Source organism: Antrostomus carolinensis, unplaced genomic scaffold (assembly GCF_000700745.2).
Source record: "Antrostomus carolinensis isolate BGI_N321 unplaced genomic scaffold, ASM70074v2 scaffold10602, whole genome shotgun sequence".
Lineage (NCBI taxonomy): Eukaryota > Metazoa > Chordata > Aves > Caprimulgiformes > Caprimulgidae > Antrostomus > Antrostomus carolinensis.
The window spans coordinates 1-21,945 of record NW_010301620.1 but is presented as its reverse complement, the minus strand read 5'-3'; the positions used below and the strand labels follow the sequence as shown (position 1 = coordinate 21,945).

At 37.9% G+C, this 21,945-nt stretch overlaps 1 protein-coding gene across 6 annotated transcripts; it reads right to left on the bottom strand.

Moving 5' to 3' along the window:
• Positions 1-3,784: 3,784 nt before the first annotated feature.
• RABGEF1 (RAB guanine nucleotide exchange factor 1) lies at positions 3,785-16,753 on the bottom strand. Of its 6 annotated transcripts, XM_029083909.1 has the most exons (10): positions 16,566-16,744; positions 14,040-14,206; positions 12,880-12,999; positions 10,466-10,486; positions 9,400-9,569; positions 7,800-7,881; positions 6,901-7,033; positions 6,409-6,500; positions 5,800-6,056; positions 3,785-4,779 (listed from the first exon to the last, which is right to left on the bottom strand). In XM_029083909.1, exons 1-10 carry the CDS (start codon positions 16,742-16,744, stop codon positions 4,381-4,383), a joined length of 1,620 nt encoding a protein of 539 aa, XP_028939742.1. In that variant the 3' UTR covers positions 3,785-4,380. The 6 variants fall into 6 exon arrangements, with proteins under 6 accessions (XP_028939742.1, XP_028939743.1, XP_010161833.1 ...); XM_029083910.1 differs by lacking the exon at positions 12,880-12,999; XM_010163531.2 differs by lacking the exons at positions 10,466-10,486; positions 12,880-12,999 and having other exon boundaries at positions 9,400-9,566; positions 16,566-16,753.
• Between the last annotated feature and the right edge of the window lie 5,192 nt (positions 16,754-21,945).

The window sequence follows — 21,945 nt, the reverse complement described above, 5'->3', positions numbered from 1 at the left end:
ATTTCCTAACCCCTCTTCACGCCACCCCCTTTTCCATCAAAAACCAACCAAAATAACTTTGTTTGGTTTTTTTTTTCAAGTGTCCAGTACCTGAAAGCGGTCAATATGAACACTGTATCGTGGCCTTTTGGTACTTAAAGCAGGCCTGGAAGAAAGATGGGGACAAGGGGAAATGGTTTCGCACTAAAAGAGGGGAGATTCAGACTAGGTAAAAGGAAGACATTTTTGACAATGAGAGTAGTGAGACACTGGCCCAGGTTGCCCAGAGAGGTGGTAGAAGCCCCATCCCTGGAAACATTCAAGGTCAGGCTGGACAAGGCTCTGAGCAACCTGATCTGGTTGCAGATGTCCCTGCTCAGTGCAGGGGATTGGACTAGGTGGCCTTGAAAGGTCCCTTCCAACCCCAACCATCCTATGAGTCTATGAAATCCTTCAAGCAGTTGACTCAACAAAAGGAACACAAGAATTAACATTTTAATTATAATGAAGTCCAAGAGAGAAGAATATAAAGTCTTGCACCTGGGGAGAAATAACACACTGGAATGATCCAGCCCAGGGTGATGTAGATGATGGAGGGATGGGTAAAGAGGACAGAGCCAGGCTCTTCTCTGTGGCATCCAGTGGAGGAACACCAGGAAATGGACCATCATCCAGTGGCAGAGCTGGATCGGTCCAGAGCTCCTGCAGCCAGTTACTCCATTGTAACCCTGCTGTTAAGAGCAAGGACAGCTGCAACACCTTGCACAATTCAGAGCCAGTCTCTCCATCCTGCTAACCTGTCCCTGTCTCCATCAGCACCAGTCTGACAAGCTGGAAGGAAAGTATTTGCAATAGTTGTGGTGCCTCAGAAAGGTAAAATGACAGTATTGTCCTGAAGATGAGAAAGGTCAGAAATCACCTGGATTTCAAAGATATCCAAGAACAGTACTGAATTACCGACCTTAGTTAATGACTGACTCTTAACCAAGGCTTTTGGAGAGCAGGAGGGAGTAGTACTAATGCACATTTGGCAAGCCTCTCGGACAATGAAAAAAATCATATACACTAGTTCTGTACATGTCTGGAAATAAAGCAAAAGGACACCTTATCTCCTACGCGATACCCAGACGCAGTGTTGAAACCATTTTGTCCTCTGTTGCAGCCACTACAGCATATGAGCCTCCAAGGTTCAGTTCATCAGATAAAGTTCAGTTCTTTATCACTGCTCCCTCTCCTCTAAACCATTTTAACCCTTTTTTTAAAAAACTGCAGTTAAATAGCACTAGGTATATATATATCAGCATCTATCTGTGCCTCCCTCCCTTAAGCATGAGATACCCAGCAACAAGAGAATATACACCAGAGCATTTGTAAACACTGGTGATAACTGGGTAGAAGAATCAATTTAATTTCATAATTCAGTTATGTGAAACCAAAGACATTCTACAGTTTAATTAACCAGTACTTCCTGTAAAATAGGTTCTTTACTACAGCAAAATAAATAGGTAGTTCACATGCCAAGAAGTAGTTTACAACTTAGGTTCTGACTCCTAGTAATAACCTCACAGGCCTCACTTTGAGTAATACTGAACTAGTAGTGGGCTGTTGAAAAAACAAAGAATTTCTGATACTGTGACTGTCACCAAAGCACAGCAATCTTGAGTCACTTTAAGACAGTATTTCAATTCAACTCTCTGGTTCACAAGTAACTTGTTCACAGATACTGTGCACAGCAATCTTGAGTCACTTTAAGACAGTTCTTGTTCACAGACACTATATCATAACTTTTTGCATCATTGGGGTGTCTCACTTATCCCAAACCTGCCTGCGGGAGCAGAGCAACTCCATACTACAGTGATGCCCAATACCAAGCTGATCTGGTATTGTTGCCCAAAGGGTTCATCGGCTCATGCTGAGCCCAGAACTGACACAGCATCTTCCCAAGCTCAGCAAGCAGCAGCTCACAGCACCCTGTCCACATGGCTTGCCCAGTCTGGATACTTAAATACTGGAAAGATACTCTGCAGCTATTACTAGGGCAACTGAACTACCTTACTTTTAAGCGAAACTATTTACCTGTTTTACCTAAAGACAGGTCATTTGTCTAATAAAATACTGACAAGATCCTAAAGCAGTCTAGTTCCTCAAACACTAGAATGCAAGTTCCTGTGAGAGGTGCTCTCAGCCTTGTTACCACCCAGGCTAGACTATGGCCAGGAGCAAACCACCCCTGCTTACTAACTTTTAGATGGGGCATGGAAATACATCTTACCTGCCTTACAGGGGACTCAGAGGATTTGTTTGCTGAAAACACTCCCACTTCAGTGGCTTGATAACAAGATGGCATACGAATAAGAGATACTTTAGTTACAAAAGCACCAGCAAAGTCGTTCTTAAGTACTTAATCACTACAATGATCTTTCTGCAAAGAAAAAGACATTGTTACCTAGACTTGCACTTGAATGGCTAAGAATTGTGTCTCCCAAAACACAGAGAATGCAGAAGCAGCCACAATTATATTCACATTAATCATTAACAGCGTAACAAAATCCAGTGACGAGATCTTTAGGAACTCATTAACAAGGGCTTAATGTACACACTTTTATTTAAACATGGCAATTTACACAATAGCTAAAAGTTTGCCTTTTTTTTTTTTTTTTTAATTACCCACTCAGGAAAACCTGTGTACCTGGATATCAGAATTAGCACCTAGTGTTTATAAAGAAAATAAAGACTCTGCAGTATTATTTACTGCAAGCACTAGTCAGATCCTAAGCAATTTGGGCACAGTGACACATGGATACATTAAATACTCTTAATTTCTTGTGATCATCCTTTTAGTTCATTGCTTCACCTCAGCAGTGGAGTTTTGGGTTTCTCTCTGGAACACTAGGAATGCATAGTTCATAAGGTGAAATACATTTGACAAAAAGGGACAAATCACAGTTGTGGTCTGAAATTACTGCAGTGCAAATTTAAAATAGCAGTGTTTTTAAAGCAGTGGAACATAAAAAAGAGGTAGGTACTTTCCTCCTTGATGGTAAGAATTTAACATTGCTTAAGAGTAGTTTCAGCTAAGTAGCTTTACATTAGATATCTCAGGTACACAAACAAGTCATGGCAGACTGGATTAACTGAAGATATTTAAAATAATATATAAAATGTTTCACTAGCATAAAAAAGTTACATTGCAAGAGGTTACTTTTTGTGGAATGAGCTATTATTCTTAACTTGAAATACACCAATTAAACTTTCAGTGACATAAAGCCACATTTACCTTGATGTTCAGTACTTCAGGAAGGTAACTCTCTGCTAAAGGGGGTCACTGAAGATCAGAAGCCTGATGTTTCTTGAAAATAAAGTGCACTTTTCTGCTCAGAGCAATTGCTCATGCTTCTTCTAAAAAGCAGCCTCTAATTATATGAACTTCTTTATCTACCAAAGATTGTCCAAAAAAAAGCAATCAAGACCTAAACCACTGATGGAAATTACTAGGCAATGCCAGAAAAGAAAGCCACTTTTGGTGCAACTCTTGCACTATCTCCTTCCCGCCCCATTTTTGTTCTCCATTACACAATTTTTAATAAAAATATTTCCTTCCTTTCTGAAGCTTGGCTCAACGTTCTTTTCAAAAGCAGTAATACCAGCACTGTGTGCACCACTGAAGGCTATCGAGTGTACTGACAAAGCAGAGAGAACGTTTACATGAAGAAATGCCATATTTTTAAACAACACTTTTTTTCTACAGAGCAGATTTCGAGATGAGTGTCAAGTTTTCAAATCATTACAATATCCTCTCTGACTGTAATTCATCAATTATACCATCTAGCTTACTGAAACATTAACAGTGTATTTGCCTTTATACTGCAACGTGATTTAACTGAAAGGTGCCAAAATGAACACTTTTATATCATTTTTCACTCATACACAAGATGTCATGCACAGCTGAGACATTAGATTTTAAATCTATTTACAATTTTACATATTTTACAATGTATATTTCATCTTTACAGCTACAGAATAAATTCAGACTAACATTGGTACCTTTTGAGTTTCTGCTGGAACTCGAATTTTTTAAGTTAAACTAATTATTAAAAACAAGTAAGTGCATGCCTAGAAGGAAGCTTTCAGAGAATATGTCAATGGACTAGTGTTGCTTAAAAATTACACTGGTTTGTGTAGAAAAATTTAAATTCAGTTCAAAAACCCACAAAAGCCTAATAGAAATCTACTTGACTAAAATAAATACAATTCCTTACACTTAACAAAAAAAAAAAAAGTACCTTTAAAAATGTACTGATTTAACCTCATCTGATTTTTAGCCTTAAATTTATTTCCTTTCCCAAGTAGCAGATAGTACTAGGTGAGGATAATGATGCCTTTCAAAATTAACACTGATAACTACCCTGCATAAACCTGAGGCTGCAGTGGTGGGGGCAGCTTGTCATTCTCCACATTTTCAGAGTCAATAGCTGCTAAGGCTTGACTTTTTGGTTTTATCTCTAATGGATATTTCTCAACAATATCTTGGACTTCCTTTGTAATTCCATCAGTCCAATCTATTAGGTCTTTCTCAAGCTTCTTGGCTTCATTGACAATTCTTTCCTGTCTCTCATTCAACTGAGATAGGAGGTCTAAGTTTTTATACATTTGCTTAACACCCAGGCACACATCAGGTGAAAAACTCTCAGATTCTTGCTTCTTCGGGGATGTCTGACCAGTCATAAAACGATCAAAGTCTTCTTGGCTTAGATTTAAAGACTGAGCATCCAGTTTTTCAATGAAGGCCACAGCACAGCACTACAAACAAAACAGAGAATAAGCATCAGTGCAAGCTACAGATTGGAACTTACATGTTCTGGTTTTTTTTAAACCTGCTGTTAGACCAGTAACTGATTATTTTAATACCTCAATAGATTGCTCCTAAAGAGCTTTTCCAGAAGCTAACTATATCAGATAGTTTGCATGCCTCTCTCCCCAAATTTTGAAGAAGTCAAAAACTCAGAGGAAGATACAGGAAGAAACCATTTTGGCTGAACTGTACTGACTCACTGGATAATGTCCATGACAAACCTCAGGGTCACTGCATTTTGGAGGTGAGAGACCAGAAAGAACAAGACATGCCAACTCAACAAAAGCACTATATTAATATTTAATAATCTGATCAGCAGAGATCTGCTATGCTCTCTATTCATTTTCTGAAGGAAGGAATGTCAAATGCCTGTCTTACCTTGTGCATGCTCTCCTCCTACTGAAAGGATTTTTAACATTCAAAGTATTTCATTCAACTGCATATTTTTGAGAACTGCTTCATGATGAAATGATGAGAAGCCAAGTTCATAACCATAATTCCTTCTAATATAAACAAGCACACAAATAAATGCCTCCTGCAGAAGCTTTAAAAAGCCTGTTTACCACCACACGTTAATGTCCTAATTCTGCAGTTCCTTCAAGAGAGGGACTCTTATGGCTTGAATGGAGAACTTTGCATCGGTAACATCTGCACAGCCCAAACTCAGAATTAAAGTACTTATCTCCTTACAGAATAAAAATATACCCAAGTATTAGCATCAGACTGTTCAAATAAAGAGCTTAGTATTACCAAGAAAACAAAGCACAGTCTGGTTTGGAAAGCAGAGAAGGAAGAGAGAGGAGGTATAAAGCAAAAAAGCTTGTGGTTCTCTAATTAACCTCAACCACTATTTGAAGATTAGTTTTAATTTTCCTTCTGTGTTATACTGTGTTTGCATTTACTGGAAATTCCAACATCCAAATAAAAGACAATCTTGTATAAAATGTCGATACTATTCCTGCACTTACCAGATTGGTAAAATAGTAGCCATCTTCTCCTGTCATTAACCTGCTTGGATTACAGAAGCGTGTTATATACTGGATATTAGACTGCAGACGGGGTGGGTTTCCCTTCAAAACAATGTATATAAGTGTTGGAAGAAAGTCATCAGCAGAAGCTGGTTCATTTTTTGTGATTTTAATAGCATTAAATATATGCTTGCTGCACTTGGTGATGCATGCTAATTTATCACGAGGGACACGCTTTGAATCCATTTCAATAATATCTGTAAGATAAATAAGTTCTCAAATCATTAAAGCCATATTAATCAAACACCTGAATGACTAAGACACTTACTAGACAATATTGCATCATTTTTATCTGTGGTGCTTGCTGTTCCATAGAATTATCTGTTCAGTTGGTTCAGTCCAAGCATTTCAAATAGATTAGGTAAGCTTAAACATTTCTGTGATAGAAAAATTATTCCCGCTTCACAGATGATATACCAGTCCCACACCACAAAGATTGCTGCCAACCTAAAAGCCTGGACCCCCTTCTGATGACAGCCAAAAAATAATCTCTATGAACAAAAGATCTGAAATTTAAAGCTGTAAATGTAAACTTCATTGTTCACAAACCTGTAATTGCTTTTACAACCAGATCAGAGACTTCTGGAATTTCTTCATTGACAGGAACACACAGCATTTGTGGAGTCACCCAGTGCAAAGCCCTGTAATAAGAAAATATGTTACACCATTCTGTGCCAGTAACATTCAGGTGTTTGAAACCAGCTGCTTCTTGAATTCAATGCACAAGGGGTGCTTTGTGTAAATGAGGCACTAGTCCAGTAATAAGCTAGTTTATTCCACTGAAGTAATTCATTTCCAGAAAAAATATTTTCCTTTTTTGCTATAATTTAACAAAAGCACAGCAATTAGTTTTCCTAGCATAGTATCTTTCATTATGGATTCTATTAATTCCTTCTGTTTCTTAAATAAAGCATTTTTAACTCTTTCTGGTTAAAAAGCTTGCCATTTTTGTATGTACAGCAAAAGATTTTTAATGTGCTTGATTCAGAGCAAATTCACAGGACTGTGGATTACTCAACTATTTTTCTTTCAAAGACTTACCTGATCCTCTTTTGGACAGCAAGATCTTTCTTCTCATCATCAGTCGTTTCAGGGCAAAAGACATATTTGTACTGTCGAGTCATAATGTATTTTTCAATCTGATCCATTGCTTTCTCAACTTTTTCAGGGGGCACTGAAAGGTACAAATCCCACCCCCAATACAGTAAATCAAGTATTCTGTGGCTCTTTTGAAGATTTAATAGAGTTTGGTCCCAATATCACCAAATCAGTACTACTGACTTGAACCAACCCGAGTTAATAAAGAATAGATAAATAGATATACTTGGAATATTTTCACTCTCTACAGCAGAAGTAAAAATATAACAGTGAGAATACCACAGTCACATGCCAAAGTACATGCACAGTGTCACAATGAAGCACATTCAACAAATTTGGTTCAGCTGCTTGTAGCTTACAAGAATATTTATCGAAAATACAGTCTTTGAGAATAAATCCAGTGAAGTCTTCCAAGTCCTCTGTTCCTGTTTATGTCTAAAATAATCCCTGGGTATGTTTAAGCTGCGCCACTTACATACCAGGCACCTAAAAGCAGTCTGCAACAGAAACACTCCCCTCTCACTGGCTTCTTGTGCGTTGTTACAGTGAAATCCAACTTCAGTTTTAAACAAATAGTATTGAATTTAAAACAAGAGGCAAAAACAACTCAACCACATTTAATTGAGAGTTTAAGAAAAACCTGTAAAAACAAATAATTTGGCCTGCAAAACTTTACAGGACTAGTGCTGCTGGGAATAGTTCTAACTATGGTACTAGAATTTGTTAACAGGATTTCTGAAAGCTGGTTAGGAATGCTTTGCTTTTACTTGAAAATGCAAAAGGCTTTATCCTCAAAATGTTATTTTTTCAGTAGTAAGATATGTGGAAGAGGAACATGATACCTTTCCAACGTGTCTGTAATTTCTCTGCTACATTTTGATAGAAGTCCTGGGCACACTCAGATTGCTCCTCAATACTTAAGTCCTGTAACAGAAACCTGATTAAGTGTGGAAGAAAGGGCAGCAATGCCTCTGATGCTTTGTTTTTGTTTAAGGAAATTGTCCAGCTGCAGTAACAGTCTGAGAATGCAAATATATCTCAGAGGTGTTTATGTTGGCTAAATTATATTAAAAAATATGAGAAACCAAGACATACTGGCTCCTTAACATGTGAAAGGCTCATGTTTACTTGCTGAACAGATGTATATTAGCAATGGAATTGGACAGGTGCAATGCCATTTTCCCCAGCCACATCCATTTTTGTGTCTATAACTTTTTAAAACATGATGTACAGTATACCAAATAAACAAGGACATAAATCATATATTTGAAAGATTACCTATGCAGTAAACACTCTAATGATAAATTTACTATGAAATATACTCACAATGTTATTTGTGAAACAACCTTGTCTTTTGAGCATAATCTATCAGCTACTGAAGAACATAATGGAGGTTTGAAGGTTTAAAATTAACTTTACTAATCAAGTCACTTTTCACCATGAAATGGCAGCATAAAATCTTACGTTAAAGAAAAACAGAGAGAACTTAGTTTCTGAATTCTCTAAAGCCAACAACTAGACAGTTACTGTGAAGACAGTCTCAGCTTTGAGGGCAGTGCTGCATTTCAGGCCTGGTTCACATGTAGTAGCAAATAGTATGTTTTGAGAAAGACTTCTTTGTGACTACCACAAACTATCAAGGAACCAGGAAATGAGAGTACCTTCAATGTTTATAACCATAATAACAATACACTATTTTCACTAACTCTATACTCATAATGAATCAGTTCTAAAAGAAAGAGAAAAACTTCAAGATGTTTTTAAAGTGGAGGAAATTTAAGATTCCATTAGAACTCCCTCTAATTTCCAGTCCAATTTGAGAATATAATTTGAGTAACTACATACTAAATAGGAAAGGTATGGGAAGAGGAAAAAAAAAAGTATGTTGCATACTGACCCATTTCAACCATAGGTGGCACTACAGACACATTAGTATTTCAAGAACATTAAATTTTTTATATGGAAAATGAAGATGTAACCCTTATTCCATATTAAAAAACCCCCACAGTCAAGTTCCTCTTCCCCAAAGAAAAGGAGATGTGTGGGCTGATACTGTATTATCTTTATAACTTTTTTGACTTAAGATATCAAAAAACTCATTATGTAATATATTATAATTTCCACAAGTCATATTTATCTAGAAAACTGTGTGTTCAACAGACATTTTCTCTTTTAGAACTAAATTTTTTTAGCATGCAAAAGAAAGTTCTCGCAAGACATCTGAGATACTGGTGTTGGAGGGTTTCTTTGGTCATATACCATACCAAAAAGGAAGGCATTCAGAATTTAAGACTGCCACTAGATCTTCATTTCACTAAGTGTATCAGCTGAAGACTCCTGTATACAATATGTAACAAACAAACTGCTGGAAGAAAAGCAGCATTTTCTCCATCTCTCCCTAATTTCTCCATATTATTTATGTAAAAGACATGCAAAACTTACTCTTTTATGATTCATCGTGTCCAAAAAGAGTTTACACTGCTTATAGATATCTTGTCCAGGCTTATGGTATGTCTTGAGAAATTCTATGAATTCCTTGGATACTCGGTCTGTCTCGATGCTAGCCTGCCTGTTTATAGAAGGGCTGGGAGCCTTGGCTTCTTGGATTTCTGCTGGGAAAATGTGGGCACATCAGATTAGTTTTTTTTTTTTTTACACTGATGAATGAGTTCAGGAAGCATTTAACATGTATTAAAATTACAGGTTGTCTTTTGTTTTTTCAACTGTACAGAAGAATAAGCATTTCTTTCTCAAGCTGTACAAGTGAAATGCTAGATATTATTAAACAGAACTGTAGAAACTGCATATTCCACTGAAGTGAAACATTTATAGCCACATACCCATTTACACTAATGGCCTTTCCATATTAGCAAATTACTGGAACATGGGTGTGTTTTCCAGTTTCTTACATTTTCATTCCCAGGTAAGATATCTCCATATAAGGTCAAGGCTTCCAGATGGGATTCTGCAGCAGTTTAAGATAATGGAGTGACCCCTTTTCCATTCTCCCTCACCTGCTCCTCTGCTTGCACCAACACAAGCATTCATTCAACTGCCTCACGAACTAGCTCGGGGCAGTCCTAGACAGAAATCAGTGCTTCTTATGGGGTTATTTTTCAGCCTGATCAGCTCCCCAAGCTGGCTTCCTACCAGGTCACAGGAGCATCATCAGCAGCACAAGACAAGGAATGGAAGCATGAGGTTGGTGCAAACGCAGCAGCCCTTCTTAGGCTGGCAGCAGATGCCACAGAATCACACCTGCAGTGTAAATGAGAACTTGGCCATTTGTGTTTCAGCACGAGCAGAAGCACCGCATCTGTTCAAGGAGGAATTTACTTGGCACTCGAGAAGGAGAGAGGAACACAGACTGCACACAGCACTGGATGCAAGTTTATACAGCTGCAACCACGGGGTTTTTCCACACAAACACATCTGATTTTCCAAGGTATGCGTTGCAAGTTAATTGTACTGATCCAATACCTTCACTACCCAAGTTTAGTTCACCCACCTTTCAACTTGCCAGCCAACACTGTTCAAAATGAAGGATTGAATAGAGGTGATGGAAATGAACATGATGAAAAGCAAGCAGCAAAGAGACAGAAAACATGAAAATATTCATGATCAACATGATACACACATATCTTTCAATCTGAAAATACTAACATGCACAACAAAAAAAAAATCCTTGTTTCAATAGGCATACATGCAGAACTCCAAAATAAAACAAAATAAATGGGATTAGTGTTATTTAAATTGCTATGCTTAATTTGAACTTGAGGCAGCTTATTGAGGGGCTTTTTTTGCTTGTTGTTATTTGCTTTTAAAGAGATCCAGCACTACAGTAAATTCAAAGCTGTATGATCTAGTGACTAACAAACACTGATCATCTGACTAAAGCACAAGACTCATTAGGACCTCGACATTTCAAGCATAACCTTCTCTGAATAACAGCTTGGTCAGGTACCATTAGAACACTAACGTTATAAGTGATAAGAATAGAAAAGGTTTTACAAATATTTAAATTCCAACTGTAACAATTAAGATAGAAAGTGCAAATCAATCTCCTTTCTAGATACACAAGAACACTTTTTCCAGAGGGGATTTTCTCCAACCTTCTTTATACCCAAGACTCAAAGTAGAATGCCTGTGCAGTATTCAAGCTGAACAGTAACCTTTACTATATGTTGAACTAAATTTGTCACATTTAATATTACACAACCAGTAAGAAGAGAGCATAGTTTTGAAATAACAAAAAAAACAGGTACACTTTTGAAAGGGTAGAATTATAAGATATGTGAGTCCACAGTATTATAAAAATAATGAACCTCATTCTACTATTTGACTTTAAGGAATATGAATATTATTTTTTCTGTCACAAATTTAAAATAGATTATTTTTTAATTACTAGAGAAATGTAATCAATTGAGGCAGATTACTGTTAATGTAGGCATTAAAAAAATATTGACTGTTAGAATGAACTGTCTTTTTAATGAGTCACACCAAGAACTACATGCAGTCACTCAGAAATGTTGCAGCTTCACTTATCTCTGCGTTGAAATTCTGATTTAAGGAAAATCATAGAATGGTTTGGATTAGAAGGGACCTTAAAGCTCATCCAGTTCCAATCCCCCTGCCAGCAGCAGGGACACCTTCCACTAGACCAGGTTGCTCAAAGCCTCATCCAGCCTGGCCTTGAACACTTCCAGGGAGGGGGCATCAACAACTTCCTTGGGCAACCTGTTCCACTGTCTGACCACCCTCACAGTGAAAAACTTCTTCCTAATATCTAATCTAAACCTCCCCTCTTTCAGTTTAAACCCATTTCCCCTTGTCTTGTCATTAGTTGCCCTTATGAAAAGTCCCTCCCCAGCTTTCTTGTAGGCCCCCTTATGAATCTGTACAATATGCACTGATTACCAAGGACTACAGGAACAAATGCACTTTCAGCAACAAAATATTTCAGCTTTGTCATGTACTTTAAAAGAATTAAGTCTAACTAAAAAGATGCTGATTACAGAAAAGAAATTCCATTTGAACAAGTTAAAGAGAACCTAGTTGAGGAGATATGCCAAAATGAAAAGAAAGATTATGGGAAGAGTTAAGAAAGGATCACCTCTACAAAGAATAAACACTACTGATATTAAAATCTTTCTCAAGGCATTCTACAAAAATGCTAGCTGTCACAGCAGAACATTAGCACTCCAGTGATTCACTATGGTTGTGCCATGGTCATGGAGCTGAGCCCAAGTAAAGAATATTTTTTAAATGTTGTAATTAGCTGTACTATGCACTTCCATTAGTCTTCATATAACTGGCAAAATATAAGAACGGTACATCTTCAGATTTCTTTAGTCAGCAGAACAGATCAGAATTGCAAATAAAGAACATAGGACAAGATCCTAAAACTGCTTGCATCAAGGGTTTTGGGGTCCTTTTGGTTTAAATGAAACCAGTTTGTCTTCTCTTGATATGAAATTGTCTTCTTGATTAATGTAACAAACATCTGGAGATGTTTTCAGAATGTAGAAGTTCTTGAAGTATGAACTCTTAAATTTAAGTAGTTTCAAGTTATAATCAAGATTTATAATAGCAGCCTGGAATTCTTTTGTATAAAAATAGGAAGCAGCACAAGATCTAGCTATTTCTTAAAAAATTTGTATTTTTTGAAGGTGGATAGATGTCATGCTAAGGTAGCTCAAAGAAGTTTCAGCTTTATTCCTATATTCTCCCTACCAAAAAGCAACGAATTGGTTTAGAGATTCAAGTTCACTTCAAGATGCTAGACTTGCTTTTTTTGTCATCTTCATATTCAACAGCACAAGTTATAACTGGCACAACCCTAGTTTGTATTTTGCAAAGCCCAACTACAGAGTAAGCTTACTAAAATCAAGCAGACAGCTTGCTCAAGCTGTACTGCATTACCTTCAGTAGGGGAAGCCAGTTCCCAGGAGGGAGTAAAAATCTCCTTCAAATCCCTGAGAATGTTATCAGCATTTCGCTCCCTCCCAAGCTGTCCTTGCTTAACGATTTTCTCTTGAGCCACTGAAATAAATGCAAAAGCAAGCAAGAAACCAAGAGTGGGAGCATGTCAGGAGTCATGGTGAAGGGGATAAAAAAAAAGAAGATATGGAAAGTGAGAGGAATGAACATAAAAAATCATATGTAGCTGAATACCTCATTTAGCCAGCTGCTGCCCATGCACCAAGACAAATTCTAAGATGAAATCCAGACATTTTTAGAATTTCTTATTAAGGAAATGCATGGTCTATAAGGCTAACATAGATTAATGTTCTTTTTTCTTCTGGAATGTCTCCTCCACAGTCTAACATTTTCCGGTTTTTGCCCATGTAAGCTATTGCTATGCAAAGGCATCAGTGCCATTAATCATTCTTACTTGTAACACATGCTGTAGAATAAATATTCAGCCAACCACAAATTTGATATTCACAACCCACATATGCATAAACACTACACGTTCCCTTTCACATTTATTTCAATTTAAAGGCACTCTGCTTACACATTCCAATTTCCCTGCTGAAGCTGTCGAAGTGATCCATTATGGCAGCAGCATCTGATCTTTTATACCAGCATTTCTATCACACTAAGACATATCAGTTTGTTTGAGGTGACTGATAGCCAGTACCTTTTCTCCTGCTTTCTTCAGGAAGAGTTCCCCTTCAAGTCCTAAACTGCAGTATCACACTATGGTTGACTCATGAATGTAGCAAGAATGTTCATCATACAAACAGGATGCTTCCACTCAGCAGTGCAGTGCTAGACCACCACCAGGAATACATTTATACTAGACTTTAGTGGAAGAACTCCTGTATAACTAACACAAACACAGCCACAGATTTAGAAGTGCACTGTTCTATTTAACAGATTGTTTGGTATCACCCAAAATCTCATGTTTTTCCGTGTTTTCAGTAAGGCTTCATATATTGCTCTCCAGAAGCGTCATTATTCCAACTTTTTAAAGTCAAGACACAGAGCGCTACTCTTCCTTTTAGTACAATACTATCAAAAATACTTTTTAACTTAACAAGTTGTACAGAACCATTAAAAGCAAAGGAGAAAGTTACCCTTCTTAGCTCCTGTTCTGGAAGAAGCAGTGAAGAACTTCTTCACAGTAGTGACCTTCCGTGTTTTCTCATTGGTTTTCTTTTCTTCAAATTTTGAAAAGGTCAGTGACTGTGCCCCTTGGGTACTTTGACTACTGGCATATGCTTCTTCCTCCTCACGCTGGAGTCTGGAATTGGAAAAAAGTAGGTCTAATTTAAATGTTTAAAATCAGCACAAATAAGCTAATTTCCTGTGTGATAAATTAATTACTCAATTGACATGCTAATTCTCCTCTATGCCCATCTTCATTTCTTGCTTCCTACCACATCTCCCTTCATTACATCACGTCCATCCTTTTCATGTTGCAATGGTGAAAGTGAGGTAAAGCTTAAGATGGCCAGGGAGGATTAAACAGCAAGATCAAAAGGAAGGAGACTGAAGTACAATCACAGTCACCTTCCCCTCATTCCACAGCCCTGAATTCTGCAAACATAGAGTTGAGGGAAAAGACTGTGGGAGAACTTCCAATAACCAAGTCAGGAGACTTCCTCCCTGCATCCTGTTCTGAATTTCAGCACTTGTTACCACAGACAATCCTTTACCATCTTACTGAAGATAAAAACCATGGCTCACAGGTGAAATACCTTGTCACAATCTCAGAAATATTCTGGGAAATAGATTATTGTTGTCATCATTTGTTTTCAAAGTCTTGATAATATATATGCTTGCTCAAATGAAAGAGGCGAATCACTTCTCTGCAACACTGCTAGGTGCTTTGCAGAGACCAAGCCCATCTTTTAATCTACAAATACAAAAGAATGAGGGAGGCCAAACATACTAAGCCTTTGATGCCCACTTTTCTTCCAGTTCAGGATGAATAAAATGGATTAAATTATATTGCTCTTCAAGATGCTAAAAGGTTGTGCAATTTTCTTTAAGCATCCATACAGATCAGAATAAGATAGACTATAAATGGTCTTGCCTTTGTAATCTCTTAAAGCAGGAATTGTGTCTTATCTGTGCTGTCAAGTCTGTCTGTTCACTACAGCAAACAATCACAGCTTATCTGATCCTTTAGCATCTCACTACCAAACAGTTACTTATTAAAGAATTCTTTAAATGCCCCACTTTATTGTACATACAGTTATAAGTCTGACAGCATAACTATCTGCTCTGATACTGAAGTTTTTATTAACTGTTTATGGTGGAAGAAAAAATGACATGTCCTCTGTGCTGTACTCAACAGCTTACCTAGCACCTTCTGATTAGGCTAGAACAAGTTTCAAGCACTTCTTTCTACCTTTCTTCGCAGTTAAATCTGTTCCAGTGCCAGACAGGAAAGAGAACTTTAAAAACAAAGAAATAAACAACTTCAAAGCTTAAGGTGAGAGGGTCTAGGGTGGTTAGATACCAGAAAACTTAGGGCTTCCAAATTCTAACCATCAGCTGGGACCCAACTGGAGTTCAGAGAGCTTCCACAGATGTCACCTTCTTCAGACAGCCTGATGTGAACAGAGCACTTAATGCCTTTTTTTTCCCCCCTCAATGACCTTGGTTAATGTATCAGTAGGTAACTCAAGTTCACCAAAGGGTTCCAGACTCGAGCACAGACCTGTGTCTCAGTCATTTGCACTTTTTCCTCCAGTTCTGTTATACACCACTAATACATTCAGGTAAGCTTATGCAGAGAATCTGTGTCAATGTGAACAAACATTTTGACCAGCTCAAGTCAACTGCCAATCAGCTCTTAATACACAGTTAGAAGCTCCTCCATCTCAAGAATTAATGTAACCCTGAGACAGTTAATTCTGAATGGATGTCCTGTAACTCACACCTGGAAGTGACACAAAGGACAGCTGTAGTACAGAAGAGGATGCTTTGCAGTTTCTCAGGCAGTGGATGTTTTTGTTTTCTACCCAAATCCAACAAAAAGCAGTTGTAGCTGCTCTTATTTTCTCACTCGAGCACACATTTCCTCCAACACCCATTTTCAAGGTCAAGCATTTATCACACTAGGGAAACTAGACTGTTTTGCAGAAAATACATGCTTAGAAAAAATTGCTTAAATTATTAAAGCTAAACCTTTGATGCTTTTGGGCTTAACCCTGTAGTTTAAAAGAATGACTAGAGATAAGACTAAAACCAATTTTTTAATCAGTAGCTGAAATGTAAAACCATTGTGCTGGCTATATTCAAGACAATAACTGTCGTCTCCAGAGGCAGAGGTATTTTAATCAAAATTGTCACTTTCACCCTTCCAACTGCTAGTTAGAATTACAGATTTTAGTATGCAAATTAGGTCAAAGTATTTGTTGAGAGGTGGGGGGTGTTTATGTTTGTTACTTCATATTTTTTTTTGAAACCTCTTAAATTAGAATGTCATAAGTATTCATCTTTGCATCAAAAGGAATATTTAAATTCCTACTGGAAAGGTCAAATTTTAGAACTTATGGTGAAATTGAGCCATAGCAAATAGGACAAGAAAACAGGAGACAGGAATAGTATTTAGTGAAGTCACAGATGAAGGAATAAAGAGGGCGCTTTACCGCTCTGCCAGCTCCCAATCCTCTTGAATCTGTTTCTGCCTGGCCTTATGGTATTCTTCTCTCCAGCACTTGGAGCAAAATCCCTGCCAAGCAGGATTGCCATAGTAACCACATCCCTTCTTGCACAGTAGCTCTGACTGATCAACGTGAATTCCTCTGCGTTCAGATTTCAGGTTCATTTTCTTCCTGTTTAAAGAGAAAAGGGTTAAAGACAGAAAGAGGTTAACAGCCTGCTAGAGATAATTTCTTTTGTAGGCTTGCCTTTTAGAAAGAAGTCACCCGTTTTAATGATTTAATAGTTCCATAGCAACAAAATAAAGGCCAGAGGAGGAAGGGCACAGTTATACAACTGTAACCTGAAAGTCAACTACAGCATTAGCATATGTTTGCACAGCTTTGACCTGCAAACAGTCCTAGACAGCTGTCCTGGACAACAGGTCAGCAGTACCAGCTGTACAGCTACATGTGGAAAAAGGCACCAGTCTCTGATCTCACCAGCATATTGTTCTAACTGTTGCAGAGGCAGAGAGCAACAGAGGAAAAAAGAAATACAGAAAGTTACAGTCACCACCAAAGAGAAGCAAATTGAGTAAGAAACAAAATGTAAATAGGTTTGTATTCAGGCTAGGACTCTCTCTGCAAAGAATCACACTGGTGAGACTTTGTTAACAGATCTTTGGCCTCAAAGAATGTGTCTCCACAGCAGAGTGCAGTGTCACAGCTAACCCAGCAGCTATGCTGACATGGATGAGGTGCACCTCCATTTCCTTCAGCACTCAAGTGAGTTAACTTGAGCACTTGGATAAGGCACAGCTCCACAGAATTTATATACAGTGACTGCAACAAAAAGATTTATTTTCATGCCTACACCACCACTGTGCAGGGTCTGTCTTCCAACCATCCAGCCTTCCCCTTTCTTTTCTTGCTTGACAGAAACCATCCCACATGCCAGCTCCCTCCCAAGGGCATGTCAACTACTTTGTTCTTCTAAATGCTGGATTCATTTTAGGAGAATAGCAGCACAGGATCACCTGCACTAGCAAGTTTAAGGTCCCATTATTAAAACATTGACATTTGGATTGCAATACTGACATACAGAGACACTAGAAATATCACAGCAAGGCACTGGAAACCAGGTCTTGGTAACCAAATCCAGCCCCTTTTTCTTCCTGCAATCCTGGGCAAAGAGTGCTTCACATAAGCTGAGCGAGCACCTCAGCAATTCAGTTTGTTGCTCTCACATTCATAACCAAAGGCATCCCATGGACTTCCTTCCTCTAACAGGAAAACCAGGAGATTATTAAACCAACACTGTCCTGCAGTTTGAAGACCCTGCCCTCCCCTCCAGCACGTTACTTAAGATCACACAAGGAAAACAGAACGCACCTTGAGATGCAATGGACGGAAAGCAAGATGAAAACAATTATCTTAAATTGAAGGATGTCAGTAACTGTCAGAGTAACCTTGTTTTTCCCAGAGATTCATAATGACACCTAAGTCCATATGCTTGAGGAATCTGGATCTCTGGTTGTTCATGTTTCTGCCCAGCAAAGGTTCCTCACCCCTGGCAGCTCTTGCACTCAACAGTCACAGAAAGAGCCCCAACTCTGGGTCATCCAGTGAAACAGATGTGACACCACAACTGACATTATCAAAGACAGTTTTCTGCTATAGGAAGTAACACCTGTTTTGTTCCAAATTGAATTACAGAAGAATAACCATTTTAAAAGACTGATGATGTTTAAAGTTTCCCATTAATCTAAACAAATTATTTTCAGTAAAGTAACAGGAAACACATATGATTTTCTCTGCAGGGGGAACAAATTAAATATTCCATCTTATCTATGTAAGGCTCCTTCCACTAACATCTTTCCTATCTTTGAAAGAAGTAATGAGTTTCTAAAAATAACCTAAAAATACTTTCATTGAAGAGACCTGTATATTAAGGGAATCAGTTTCTTAATAGCATCATTTATAAAGACACATTTTCTCATTTATATAGATGGAAAACAGCTGAATACTCTCTTTTCTTTCCCACAGAAATGTCTGACAGTTAAATAGACATTAATATGCTTCTGCAAAGCAAAATGAAAAAAAACAACTAGATTTTAAATATTTGAGAGTGCTTTACTTCATTCTCACATGGACAAATTAAGAAAGGAAAATAAGTACATTGTCTTCATGAAAATCTTTTGGTTTCTGTACTGTTTCATTTTGTGATTCCTCAAGTAAGGTCTTTGTGTTGACTATAACAGCACACAGATCTGCTGACTAACAGTCTATCTAGCAAACCAGAAACTGAACATCAAATGTTTGTCAGCTGCATAGCTTGGGATGGAAATTGCATGTTGGCAGGATTTGGAAACACAACCCATTCTCAGAGCATCACACGTGCCCTTTATCACCAATTCTGAAAAAAAATGTGGAAGCAAAAGCTTGAAACTCTTCAGTTGTTCCTGGTCCATTTTAAAGGCTTCTTCCTAAAAACAGAAGCTGCAGCAGCTTTTTGATTAGAGATTTATATTGTTGGTGCCTGAACTAGAAAAAAAGACACCATGCATGAAATTTTCAATATTGCCATTAATGGTAAAGCTGAGCATTTTTCATGGTAAACTACAGGGAGCTATAAAAGGCATAAAAGAGAAAAACATTTTCCTAACACAAACTTCGGAGAAATTTTATATCAATGTCTATCTCCCAAGGAAATAACGGCCCTGATCCTATCACTCACTACAGTAGAGTAAGTTACAACAGAATTGCAATCTGTAGGCCAATCTCATCAATTCAGGTCTCTGTTCTTATTCAAAAGCACTGTGCTTTGCACACTCAGATTTTTTGAAAATTAAAGGAGTAGAATGAAATCCATGACCTTGCTTCTGTCCCACACCAACATCAGGCTTTTTGAAAGTCAGATTGTTTTTCTTTACTCTGTTTCTACACCAGTTGTGCACTTTCACTGTCTCTACACAGACACACAAAAATGAGCTTTCTAGATCCTCAGGGCTTTATCCACATACTAGTGCCACAATTACCTTTGGCATCCTGCTAGCCCTTTGTGTACATGAGAACTAAAAATAAGGTGTCTAAAAATTCAGTGTCAAAGTTCAGCAGCTTTCCCTGGAGTAAGCAAAGCAAGTCTCTTAGGAGCAAGATTTTTGATTTTTTTTTTTTTTTTGCATTCTTTCAGGAGGGGTTTGTAAATAGTTACAAAACCAAGCCACTAGAAAGCAAGCTTGTTCTGTTTCCTTCCCTTCAAGTATTTTCAATTGCAGTTACATCAGTTTCAGATCCAGGGACAAAAGAGGTCACCCTGAATCAATATGAAGAAATCACATGCAGCACTCAAAGCAGAGGCTGTTTCCTTTAAAGAGATACAGCGACTACAAAAAAAGCTTCACAGCCAGTTTTTGCAGGTCAGCATTTCCATTTTGATGAATGGAACAACTCAAATTTTAATAAACTGATTATGAAAACATCCACCTCAAGTCAACTTTCTGCAACCAAAATCACTGTGTACTTTATGATCTTTCATTCCTAAAAATGTTTTGTTGGCACATTAGAGTGTTTAAATGCCTTTTTTTCCCCCTTTTCTTTCCTCCCTTCTCTCTCCCCCTCCAGCTAAAAGTTTATCATTTTTTATTCAAAGATCAACCACTCAATCTATTTGCAGTCACATCTCTTATTTTGCATGGTCCGAACTCTTGCTTTCATTCCTGCCCTGAATGCGTGACCTGTTTAAAGCTCAATTCAGAGGAACATAATCCGAAAAAGAGAACAAATTTGTTGTTTTTCTGGAGCTGGAGAGGTCAGTCAAACTGCCTGACCACCAAGAAGTCAGGAAAACAATGCTAAGGAAGGTAACAAAATTCCATATTAAAAAATAAATAAAAATTGTCTTAATCAAGGGTGACAATAAAGCACCAGAAGGTCATAAATAAAATTAACTAGTACAATTTGGAGAGGTGCACTGCACCAAACATCCTTGTTACATCTCTTGTACACTCCTCAACAACTCCAAGAAGCACTACGTCTCCCTCCCAGGAGCAAATGCCTGTAATTTAAAGTATTCCCATTTATCACTTTGCTCAGTAAGTGCTTCAAACAGTTGTGCTGTGAATATTGTCTTGGAAAGCAGAAATGACATTCTTACACAGCTCCTCACAAACACCGTGATACACAATCTTCTTTTAAGCATTTCTGTGCCAGTACCAGACCACATCAAAGGTTAAGATCTATGTTAATTAGTATCATCTCTTTGGAAAGTTTAGAAAAAGAAAGAAGAAAAAGGCTCTTGGAATGAGTTATTAATTTATAAAATCCCTTACCCTGTGTTACCTTTTTGGAAGTAAAAGTTTCTTCCCTCCTTTTTCCCTCTGAAATGGAAAAATGGAAAACACCCAACCCCTTTTCTACAATCACAATCTTTAATCTCCAGCTAACACACCACGTGTGTAATTCCTCAGAGGATCACTGCTAAGGCGTGCTGTTACATCATGGCTGCAAGAAGTGGATTTATTCTGAACAATTACAACAGGGAAAGCTGTCCCATTGCTGGCAATCAGCGTGTTTGTACCACAGCTAACAGAGGACCAGACTGTATGGACACCAAAGAGCTCCTTGTATCACTGCCACATCCATTCCCGGGGCTGACAGCTCACCAACCCGAGCTCCAGCACCAGCTGCTCGTGGCTGTTTCTGTCCACGCTGCTCTACGTGTCAAGCTTTATTCTTCCAAACTGTAGTGATCTCAAGAGCAGGTGAATACTTGTGTGCTGTTGGTACACGAGGCATATGATACATGGTTATGTTAGATATATATGAAGGGTGGCACATCAAAGGTCTCTAATGACAGATCAGATCTTCCGTAGCTTTTTTCTAAGCGTCTTAGAATATTTACTTTTGTTACAATGCCCAACATGTGAAAAAAAAACCCAAACCACTGTGGTTTAATTAAAAATTAGCTTTTTACTTGCTTTAATGCAATTCATTCTGAAGCTCTTGAATACATCTTCCTATCAACACATTTTTCTTGTTGCACCTCATAGAATCACAGACTGGTTTGGGCTGGAAGGGACCTTAAAGCTCATCCAGTTCCAACCCCCCTGCCAGCAGCAGGGACACCTTCCACTAGACCAGGTTGCTCAAAGCCTCATCCAGCCTGGCCTTGAACACTTCCAGGGAGGGGGCATCAACAACTTCCTTGGGCAACCTGTTCCAGTGTCTGACCACCCTCACAGTGAAGAACTTTTTCCTAATATCTAATCTAAACCTCCCCTCTTCCAGTTTAGAGCCTCGACTCATTTAAAATTTTTCTTTTTATTCAGAAAAGAATTCTGAATAAAATAAATTCATTTATTTTATATAATTTATATTATTAATT

Excerpts from the sequence above, each read along its gene's own strand:
- RABGEF1 (XM_029083909.1), bottom strand. The coding sequence starts at position 16,744 with ATGAACCTGAAATCTGAACGCAGAGGAATTCACGTTGATCAGTCAGAG. Across the intron at positions 7,034-7,799 it reads ATTACAGACACGTTGGAAAG|TGCCCCCTGAAAAAGTTGAG; the intron begins GTATCATGTTCC and ends TGTACCTTTCAG. Across the intron at positions 6,501-6,900 it reads GCTGTCCAAAAGAGGATCAG|GGCTTTGCACTGGGTGACTC; the intron begins GTAAGTCTTTGA and ends TTCTTATTACAG.